Genomic DNA, 11,965 nt, shown 5'->3' with positions numbered 1-11,965 from the left:
TCTTGTTGTTGGTCATGGTAGGATATAGCGCACTCCGACTCTCACACCTCATTAGAGGTGTCTCCGTCATGTAATCCTTCACACAAAAATCAAAAGGTTCAGATTCGACAGAAATGAAGTTATCAGTGGTGAATTTTCTTACTGAGACAAGGTTTTTGACGATTTTAGGTGCATGTAAAACATTGTTTAAGACAAGGTTGGGGGACGAGTTAGGGAGGGCAGTATTACCAGTACGAAAAGTTGGGATTTACTGGCCATTTCCGACTAGAATACCATTATTAACGCTTGAATTAACATAAGATGACAGCTTACCTCCATCCGATATCATGTGGGTTTTGGCTCATGTGTCTATGAACCAACGGGGATCTGGAGGCTGCAACCCGAGAGTGTACATAACATGCTCAATGTCCGTTTGAGACGGAGGTTGCCCGAGGACGAGAAGTTGCCACATGATGCATAGGATGAGACCATGGTGTTGATGGATACGGACACGGAGGGTACCCCTTGAGAGAGGGTGTCCATAGCCATGATCCATAACCGCCATACTGAGGCGGCCACGCAGCAGCAGGTGCAGAGTTGTTTTGTTAGACTCCAGGACACGAAGAAGCAGCAGTCGAACCTTGAGATCAAGGTCCACCATTTTTCTTTCCTTTGTTCCCTTTGTTCTTGTTATTAGAGTCGTTTACTTTACTGTTTTTACTTTTTAAGACGGAGAAGCAGGACAGCCTAATATAGAGGAAGTATCACCATCATCTCATTGTTGCTTTGAATATAAAGCGGAATTCCCATCATTCGTCGCGTCTTGCTTTGTAATCCCTGCCTCCTCTAATGTTAACATCGAGCGTGCTTGATAGAATGGTGGAAGCGGAGTGCTTTGAAGAAGTATCGTGCCCACGCCATTATAAGCTTCAGAAAGACTGGAGACTAATTGTAATACAAGACGACTATCGGTCACCGGGGAGCCAACGTTTTTAACTGATCGGCAAGGCTTTTGAGGCGTTGACAATATGCTGCAACAGTAGGAAAATCACCCACCGACACATGTGAGAACTCTTGCTCCAGCGTCACGGCGAGGGAATGTTGATTGACTTAAAAAATGTCGCGAATGCGATTCCAGTAATCTATTGCGGTGGAGTTTTCTTCAACGACAGTCTCGAGTAAGTCACCCGTGAGCGTAGCATAGATCCACTGAAGAACAGTGACATCTAATTCCTCCCATAATTCATCATCAACGTCAATGACAAGCTTCTTTGATTTATCTATCGGCACAATGATGTGGTGGAGTACACGGTGTGATTTTGCATGATTGGTGAAGAGCGCCACCCAAAGATGGTATTGGTCATTATCCAATCCGAGGGTAACCGGCCGTAACATGGTTACGAATGTTAGTCATGGTCAAAGCAGGGTAAAACGATGAAGATGATTTCAATTTCGCAGCTTCGTGGTTAGGCATGATTTGGTAATGACGTGAGGTCGGGAAGGTAGACAAAAGATGAGAGGTAGAAGTCTAATATTTGGAGCGGAAGCGAGAGATCTTTATTCCCTAGGAAGCTCATACCATGAAAGAATATTGTGCTTATCTTTCATTGATAATAATCAACATATAAATACAAGTTATGTGAGTGAGATTCTATCCTAATTACAAGGAAATCACAATTAATTAGTTACGACTAATAAAGAAATATAATAATACGATGATTGACTAAATATTTACAATATATTCTAACAATAATTGCTTGTGAAAATTAAAATTCCTAAAATACCCCTAGTTATAAGTGAGTTTAAAATTTTAAAATTAAGAGAAGAAAATGAAAATAACAAGATCATTTACAAAAAAAAAAACCTAGAGAGAGAGGCGACTGAAACTAAGCTACGTAAAGTTTGAGATTGATTTCCATGCTAATGGCTAGGAAATTAAATCTTCAACGACAAAGGGAGATGACTTTAAGAGGATGGAGCATCCTTGCAACACCGAATGATACGTCCTCGTCTTTGCATGAACAAGAGTTGGACAAAGGTCAGAGCCCTAATGAAGAGATGGACAAAGGTCAAAGCCCTAATGAAATTTTTCAAGGACCAACCAATGACGCTGATGAAGGAGATATAATAAGACCAAAACCATGAATGAATTGATAGGTATTCCTGAACTTGTAATAGAAACAGACAATGAAGAAGATTCAGAGGGTAATGAGGAGGATGATGAGATTCATACTGTGGTGTCTGAGACACAGGAGATTATGAGTGATGAACAGGTTAAGGAAACAGAGGAGGATGCAATGTTGCAGTTACAGGATGAAGATGTGGAGGAGGAGGTCGAGTACTAGAGTCAAGCTGTGGTTTGCTTCATTCTTGGTGCTAATCCTCCATGTGAGGTTATAGAGGGTTTCATTGCGCATATTGACAAATTAAAGTTCAATATTGATAAGATATCATTCATGCCTAATGGGATTTTCTTAGTAAGATTTAAAACTATGGAGATGAAACACAAGGTTTTACAATCAGGCTACTACATGTTTGATAACAAGCCGTTGATTGTTAAGGAATGGGTGAAAGATTTGGAAATGAAGAAAGATAATGTTCGAACAGTACCAGCTTGGATACGTTTACACAGTTTACCTTTGAAATTCTGGGGGAAGGGTCTTCTAAAAATTGCCAAATTGGTAGGGGAGTATGTTAAGAGTGGTGTGGCTACATAGGAGAGAACGAGGTTGGGTTATGCCAAGGTAATGGTGGAAATGGAAGTGGACCAACTGCTGCCTGCAAAAATAGCGTTTAAGGATGAGAAGGGGATTGTGATTCAGGTGGCAGTGGAGTATGATTGGAAACCGGTCAGGTGCACTAAATGTAATGGCATGGGACATGTTAAAGAGCAATGTAAACATGGAGAATAGAAGAAGCAAGAGACTCAGGTCATCAAAAAATTATGGAGACCAGTGGTGCATAAACCTGTAGTGGAGCCAGTAGCTAGGACCTCTGTTGTCCAGTCTGTGCAGTCATCAGCTCAACCTGCTGTTAAGGAAGAAGGGCATTTCCATACACCAACAAAGAGGTTTGTTAAGCTGACAAGACAGGAGAGGAGTGGTGAGGGATACAGTAGTGAAAATTTTGGAGCTCATTCTTATAAGGAGGTGTTATCATCTCCTTCTAGGAAGAATTTGTTGGCTCAAGGTAATACTTCCTCTCCAATTTGTTCCAATGGATAGTTTGGGATTCTGGAATGTGAGGGGTATGAATAGAGTAGGTAAACAGAAGCATATTAATTATTTTTTACAAAATAAATATATAGGTTTGTTTGGCTTATTGGAGACAAAAATAAAGAATAAAGCTTTCAATAAAGCAATGAATAGTTTTAATAATGGATGGAGTATTACTACCAATAATGGTTATCATAGTGGTGGGAAGATTTGGGTTTTGTGGCAACCAAATATCTATAGGGTGCATGTCATTGACTATAATGCTCAACATATTCATATGAAAGTGGGAGCATTGGTATCAAGAAATGTGTTCTATCTGACTATGGTATGTGCCTTTAATGGGATTACTGAGAGGGCACCTTTCTGGGATAATTTGAGAAAGCTAGCTACTCAGATCTCTGGACCATAGGCTATAGCTGCGGATTTCAACTGTGTGCTTGCTGCAAATGAGATATTTGGAGGTTCTACCTCCTTGGCAAAGATAGAGCCATTTAGAAAGTGTGTTGCTGACTGTGAAGTGCTTGATATTGCTGCAGTGGGCTCTGTGTTTACATGGAATAATAAATAAAAGCCTGAGGAAAGGATATACAGTAGACTGGATAGATTCTTGATTAATAAGGCATGGTGTGATAGCTTTCCTGATATGTTTGCCCATATTTTGCCTGAGGGGATGATGGATCATACACCATGTATAGTCAAGAGCAATAAGGTTGTGCAAGGCAAAAGGAGCTTTAAATATTTCAACATGTGGGACAAAGCCAAAGATTTTCTACCCCTGGTGAAAAATCATTGGAATCCTAATATTGATGGGACTCCTCTATTTAAATTGGCAAAGAATTGAAAGAATCTAAAGCTAGAGCTGAAGAGAATGAATAGGTAGGGTTTTAGTGATATAGAGAAGGCTACTAGTATCCTATAAAAAAAGGTAGAGGAGCTGAAAATGCAACTTGGTGCTGATCCTTCTGATTTGAACATGATCAGTCGGGAGTTTGAGACTGCCCTGAAGCTCAGAGAGATGCAGAGTGCTAGGGACAGCTTCCTTTATCAGAAAGCCAAGAGTGAGTGGATTAAGGAGGGTGATACTAATACTGCTTATTTTCATGGCATCATCAAGAAGAGGAGAAATAGGAATAAGATTTTTGTGATTGAGGACATGAAAGGGAAGGTGTGTGATACTAGTGCTCAGGTACAATCAGCTTTCTTGGAGTTCTATCAGCATCTTATGGGGACTCTCCAGGAAACTAAATCAGTCCATAAGAGAATTATTGACCAGGGACACATATGTACTAGTGAACAACTGAACACAATGCTCAGTTGCTTAGGCCAGTCATAAGGGAGGAAATTAAAGAAGCTATGTTCAGCATTCCAAACATCAAGGCTCCTGGTCCTGATGGTTATACCAGTGGCTTCTTCAAAGATGCATGGGGAGAAGTTGGCAATGAGGTTGTGAATGTAGTCAAGGACTTTTTCATGAATGGGAGGCTACTGAAATAGTTCAATGCTACCACAATGACTCTTATACCTAAGTGTGAGAGACCTAAAGATGTGTCCCAGTTTCGCCCCATTGCCTGTTGCAATGTAGTATATAAAGTCATCTGCAAATTGATGTGCTCTAGATTAGATAATGTGATGCCTGACATTGTTAATCCAAATCAGGGGGCATTCTTACAAAACAGAAGCATACATAAGAACATTTTAATATGCCAGGACTTAATTAGGCTCCATGAGAGGCCATCTGTGTCACCAAGATGTATGCTCAAGATAGACTTGCAAAGAGCTTATGACACAGTTGAGTGGACTTTTGTAGAGCAACCGATGGATATGATGGGATTCCCTGAGGATTTTAAGAACAAGATCTTGCAATGTATTACTACTCCTACATTTTTATTGGCTCTCAATGGAGAGATGTTTGGGTATTTCCCTGCTAAGAGAGGCCTGAGACAAGGAGATCCCTTCTCTCCTCTCATTTTTACATTGTGTATGGAATACTTGACAAGAATGTTATAGTATGCAGCTGCCAAGTACTAGTTCAAATATCAACCTCTTTGCAAACAGTTGAGAATCACTAACCTAATGTTTGCCGATGATGTCTTGATGTTCAGCAATGGGGATGCTACTTCTATGATGCTTCTGTTAAAGTCCTTCTCAACTTTCTCAAAAACCTCATGTCTTAAAGTGAGTGCTAGTAAGTCTAATGCTTACTTTAATGGAGTGAATGAGGAGATCAAGATTGATATCTTGAGAGTGTCTGATTTTAGGGAAGGAAATCTGCCATTCAAGTACTTAGGGATGCATATTCAAACCACCAGGCTAAAGAAAAAGGATTGTGAGTGCTTGGTGGATAAGATTTGCAACAGGATACATAGCTATGGTACCAGGAAATTTTCCTATGCAGGCAGACTGATATTGGTACAACATGTCCTCAATACATTGCATTCCTATTGGGCTTCTTTTTTTGTCCTTCCAAAGGGTGTCATTCACAAAATAGAAGCCATATGTAGGAACTTTTTATGGGATGGCAGTGCTAAGTACATGAAAAATCCATTAGTGTCCTGGGCTATTGTCTGCGGTCTTAAACAAGAGAGTGCCTTGGGTTTAAAGGATCAGGAGTTGTGGAATAAAGTGATGGTGGGAAGACTAGTGGACTGGGTAGCAACAAAGAAGGAGTCTATATGGGTTAAATGGGTGAATGCAAATTATCTGAAGGGGATGGATTGGCAAGAGTACACAGCAAGCACTAACTCCAGCTGGGTTTGGAGGAGGATATGCAAGGTGAAACAGGAGTTAGCTGCTGGTTACAGTCAGGGGAAATGGCATGTGCATCCTACTGGATATACTCCTACAGGCTGTTATAAATGGCTCAGAGGAGCAAGGGCCAAGGTTGACTGGTATGCAGTGGTATGGGACAACTGGAATCTTCCTAAGCACAGTTTTATGGGACGGCTCATAGCCCATCAATCTCTGCACACAAATAGTAGACTGCTGAGATTTGGGATGGATGTTGATGGCAGATGTTGTCTTTGTGGTCTGGCAGCAGATGAAACACAACAGCATCTTTTTTTTTGAATGTGCATTCAGTAGACAAGTTATTCATTCAGTGAATGTGAGTGCTGGATTAAGGATACCTGCGTCAAATGTTCTGAACTGGTGTATCCATCAACGAGGCTCGAAAATTCAGAGAAGGGTGTTGAATGCTATAGTCATGGATACTATGTACCAGATATGGCAGCAGAGGAATATGAGTAGAGTAGATCAGATGGTGAAGAGGCCTATACTTGTGGCTCAGATGATTATGGAAGATATGAAGAAGAGGATAAAGGAGCGTGATAAGAGCAAGCCGAAAACACACGAATTAGAATGGCTAGGAAAGTTAAAATTTATATAATGTCATGAAGGATCATTCTTCTCCTACTTGTATTTGATACTATTTTTATATATATTTATATATATATATATATATATATATATATATATATATATATATATATATATATATATATATATATATATATAGTAAGGTTCAAATGAGTCCCTTACATCTATTGAGTTCCTAAGTCCTCTTATGGGCCTTTGGATGGAGTGGATGAAGGGTTGAGATTAGATCTAAATGAAGGGCCACAAATGAGCCTCAACCAATTACCTCCTTAAATCAATCATCTCCTCACTAATCCTCACTAATCATTCATCTCCTTCTCATACACACATCTCCTCTCATTCTAACACCCTCATCTCTCTCCCTACTCACTTCTCTCATCTCACATCTCTCTCAATAAACAAAACCAAACAAAACCAAAACAAAACAAAAACAAAAACAAACCAAACAAAAGAAAAAACAAATCTGAGAATTAAAAAAACAACGCACTTCCTCCCTTCGTCCTTCATCCGGCCTCCTGCCGCACCCGACAACCACCCAACCTCCGCCACCCACAACACCAGCCGCCACCCACAATAGTCACCACCCACCACTGCCGCATCTCCTTCCCTCCTCTATCACCACCACCCATTACCACCCACACCCACATCACTTCCTCACCACCGACACAACACCAAGCCGCACCAACAACGACATCCAAGATCTCGTTCCTCCTCTGACGCCGTCCTCCCACCGCCTGCAACGACCACCACACCACAACCCCCTCACCTTTTCCCATCTGCTTCTTTAAAAAAAAAAACGATTTGGTTTTTGTTCTTATAATTTCATATTTAGTTCTTTATAATTTCAGATTTTTTTATTTCGGTTTTTTTATTTTATTTTATTTTATTTTATTGTTGGTTTTTATCTAGTTTTCGACATTCGTTCGTTGTTGGTGGTGGTTTGTTGTTGGTTTTGGTGTATGTCGATTTTTTTAGGTGGATGTGGTGATTTTATTTAATATTTTCAAATCTCCTTAATTTCTTTTTGGTTATTTTATTTTTTAAGATCTACTTTTTTAGTTTATTTTAGATCTTAGTATTATTGGTGTTTATTTTGGTTTTTTCGAAAAATCAATAAAATAAATCGATTGTTCGTGGTTTAAGGCGTCTTTTTTGCTATCTCGGTTTTTTAAATCTGGTTTTTAAGTCCACCATTTTCATACTTATTTGTTGATTTTTTTCAGATCTAGTTATTCTCCTCCTTATTTCCGTTTTTTTTTTATTTTTTATTTTTTTTTATTATTTTAGATCTAGTATAGTTGGTTTTTATTTTGGTTTTTTGATTAAAGTTACATAAACTTTCATGTTATCGTGGTGGTGATAGTATGGTGTATGTTAGTTGGGGTTTAAAGTTACATTCATCCTTATTGAAGTTACATATCTCCTATATTGGAGTTACATTCAAATTTATATATTCAAAATCACTTTAGTCATTGGATATATTAATTTGAATTTATATTGTGTTGGTTTGAAATTTAAATTTTGACTAAAGTTACCCGATTTTGGACTAAAATTATACAATTTGGGACTAAAGTTATACAAAAAATGACTAAAGTTACACTGAGACTAAAGTTACATAAATTTCAATTAGTTTATAAAAAAGGACTAAAGTTCCTCAAATTTGGACTAAAATTTCACCTATAAAATACTAAAGTTACACATATTTGGACTAAAATTACAGTTGTCAAATGTTAAAGTTATATCAAATTGTTTTAAAATCATATAAATTTAAATTTATATATTCAAAATCAATTTAGTCATTGGATATATTAATTGAATTCATGTAACTTTAATATTTAAAGGGTGTAACTTTAGTGAATAATACTATAATTTTAGTCATATAGTCCATTTTATATATTATATTGAGTTTATGTAACTCTAGTTTGTTCTGAGTGTAACTTTAGCCACTGATAGTGTAACTTTAGTTCATAATAGTGTAATTTTAGTCCTTTTTGATAAATTCATTGGAATTCATGTAATTTATATATTTTTAAGTATGTAACTTTGGTCATTAATACTATAACTTCAGTCGTGTAGTTTATGTAACTCTATTTATTTGAGTGTAACTTTAGTCCACTGACAATGTAACTTTAGTCCATAATAGTGTAATTTTAGTCCTTTCTTATAAATTCATTAGAATTTATGAAATTTTAAGACAAGCATATAATTTTAGTCCAACTGTAACTTTAGTCCATGACGGTGTACCTTAAGATAAAAATAAATAAATTATATGAAATCTATATTAGTAGATCTAAGATCAAAATAAAAGTATCTCACAAAATAAAAACGAGATTTAAAAACCCGAAATCTTAAAAAAAAGTATAACAAGACGAGATTTGAGAAGAATAAATAACAAGACAATAATCAAAATAAAAAACAACAAAAATTAACAAATAAAAAAAACCGACTCCCAAAAAAAAAAAAAAAAAAACGAGACCCAAAATCTGGGAAAAAAACGAGACCCAAAATCTGGGAAAAAAACGAAATTTGAAAAAATACCCGTAGTGGGGTAGGCGGTGGTGGGGTTGGCGGCGATGGTGGGTGGTGGTGAATGAAGAAGAGAAGAGTGGATGATTTATTTGGGTTTTTGGGTTTTTGGGTTTTTGGGTTTTTGGTTTTTTGAGTTTTTGGGTTTTGGTTTTATTTATTTATTTGGGTTTTTTAGTTATTGGGATTTTTGTTAGGATTGTAGAGAAATAAGATAAGAGTATTTTTTTGTTAGGATGAGAGAGAAGTAAGTTGAGGAATAATAAGGTAAGAGAGAGAGGGGGAGGGTATATGTAGTGGGATTAGTGTTTAGTTAGGGAGTAGATAAGGGAGAGTCTTAATTACCCCCATAATCCTCATTTTGCCTTTCAATCTAAGCCCTCCATTCTCCAAGATCCAAGGGCCTCTAAGAGGACTTATGGACTCAATAGGGGAAGGAGGACTCTCTTGATCCTTATGATGTTTTGTTGTTGTTAATGTTTATATATATATATATATATATATATATTTTTTTTTGTTTTTTTAATATATATAGCGGTGGTTGTGGGTGATTATTAATATATATATATATATATATATATATATATATATATATATATATATATACTATATATATATATATATATTAGGATCAAATGAGTCCACCTTCTTTAGGTGAGTCCATGAGTCTTAATCTTAGCCATTAGATTATAACAAAATCAAGGGCTAAGATTAATTCTGAAAATAAAAGTCCATATAAAAGCCAACAAACCCTAATTACATTCATTCACTCACTTACCTCCCTCACTTCCACTTCTCTCTCTAAACCTCTAAATTCCTCCTCTTCCTCATCCCACCCCGCCGCCACCACCGCCCCTCCTCCCCCGCCACCATCGCCCCTCCTCCCGACCCCGCAACACCTTCTCTTTCCCGCCTGTCTTTTGCCTCCATCTTCCTCGTCTCCTTTGTGCCTCCCTAAGTACAACCCGTCGCCGTCGCTACCACGCCGCATGTATCGTTTTTTTTTTTACTTTTTTTTTTCTTTCAGATCTGTAAAAGTTGTTGGTGGTGGTGCTTGGTGATGCGGTGGATAATGGTGGTGGTTGGTCATGTGGGGTGTTCGTCGCGGTTTGTGCCCCACCCTTGTGCCGCCACGTCCTTTTTTTTGCGTTCTCCTTAGTTTTTTTTTTTGGTCGTGGTTGTCATTTGAATCGAAATAAGCCGCTCTATCCCTCCCACCTTTCTCTTCTTTTTTTTGTTGCAGCTTTTTTTTTTCGATCTATGATGTTTTGTTGTTGTTAATGTTTATTGTTTTCGGTTGTGGTTGCCGCCACTCTATTCCTCCTAATCCCCCTCCCCCCCCTTACAATGAACTTACAAAATTTTTTTTTTTTTTTTTTGCAAAGAAACCCCTTTGTTTTCCAAATGGGCAATTTGTGGTAGGGTGATGACGTGATGTCGCGTCTTCTATTTTTTTTTTTTTTTTTTTTTTTTTTGGTGGTTTAATGGTGGTGCTTGGTCTGCGTCCTTTCTTATCCACATTGCCCAATACACATCCATGTGGAGGGGGATTTGCGCCTAAGAAAGACCAGGAGAGGTGACGTCGTGGTGGTTGGTGAAAGTAGCGGTGGTTGTGGGTGATTATTAATATAAAGTTTCAGCTACATGTATTAAAGTTACATCCCATATGGACTAAAGTTACACTGATACGGATTAAAGTTACGCTCTGATATGGACCAATTTTACTTGTTGAGGACCTAAATTACATAAATTCAATTTAGTATAAAGTTACAATCCAAAAAAAAAAATAAAGTTTCAAAAATTATGACTAAAGTTACAATCGTAAAACATTAAAATTTCATTCATAAAATCATAATATTTATGTAGAATTTATAAATCAGTTAAATTTAATTAATAAAATTTTTTATATTAAAAATTATTTAAAAAAAATTAAAGTTTTAATTTTTAGTATTGAAGTTTCACTCGTAAAATATTAAAATTATATTTATAAATTTGTAAAATTAAATAAATTCAAATTTTAATATTAGAAATTGGCTAAAATAAATTAAAGTTTCAATCTTTAGCATTAAAATTTCACTCGTAAAACATTAAAGTTATATTTATAAATCAGTAAAATTAAATAAATTCAAATTTTTATATTTGAAATTGTCTAAAAAAATTAAAATTTTAATTTTTAGCATTAAAGTTTCACCTGTAAAACACTAAAGTGACATTCAAAAATCAATTTTATGTATTTAAAATAAAATTTTATAAAATAAATCTAAATTTTTATTTATAAAATTACCTTAAATATTAAAGTTATAATTGTAAAGAATTAAAGTTTCACTCATAAATTAAAGTTTCATTTATAAAACATTAAAGTTTTCATCTTAAAATTTTCAAATCTCAACCATCAATCTTAAAGATCAATGGCTAAGATTAGGACTTAGTGAAAAAAAAGAAAAAAAAAAAAAAACAAGATCATTTAGAAATATGTCCTCGGTAGCGCCAAATTGAGTACCACCCGGTAATGCTATCTCATTTTCCTAAAATAAGCTTGTGCAAAACCGTCTCAAAATATAATCACAACATAATTAAAATGTTTTCATTTTGAAATCGTGGGGAGTTGACGATTTCGTTTTGGATTGATGATAATATTTACAACCTCAATAGCAAGTGACCAAGAACCATGCTATGATGCTAGTGTATTTGGGCCAAATTAGCCAATCTAGGTACTACTAAAGTACTAATGGATTGATGATAATATTTACAAACCTCTCATTGTTTTTTGATGTATACCATTCTATTTAGAGTTCAATTCGAATTCGATTTTATATGGTCATAAGGGTTAGAAAGCTCGGCCTCTTGAATTTTACACTACTAAAAAAACC

At 36.3% G+C, this 11,965-nt stretch overlaps 1 protein-coding gene across 1 annotated transcript; it reads left to right on the top strand.

Moving 5' to 3' along the window:
- The first annotated feature begins 2,726 nt into the window (after window positions 1-2,726).
- Window positions 2,727-4,035, top strand: LOC141655206 (uncharacterized). The gene is made up of 5 exons (XM_074462296.1): window positions 2,727-2,874; window positions 2,953-3,168; window positions 3,287-3,519; window positions 3,604-3,740; window positions 3,828-4,035. The coding sequence occupies exons 1-5, from the start codon at window positions 2,727-2,729 to the stop codon at window positions 4,033-4,035; spliced, it is 942 nt and encodes a 313-aa protein (XP_074318397.1).
- Window positions 4,036-11,965: the final 7,930 nt, after the last annotated feature.

This window comes from Silene latifolia, chromosome 5 (genome assembly GCF_048544455.1).
Source record: "Silene latifolia isolate original U9 population chromosome 5, ASM4854445v1, whole genome shotgun sequence".
NCBI lineage: Eukaryota > Viridiplantae > Streptophyta > Magnoliopsida > Caryophyllales > Caryophyllaceae > Silene > Silene latifolia.
The sequence above is the reverse complement of the archived record's forward strand: the minus strand, read 5'-3'. Positions and strand labels throughout refer to the sequence as shown.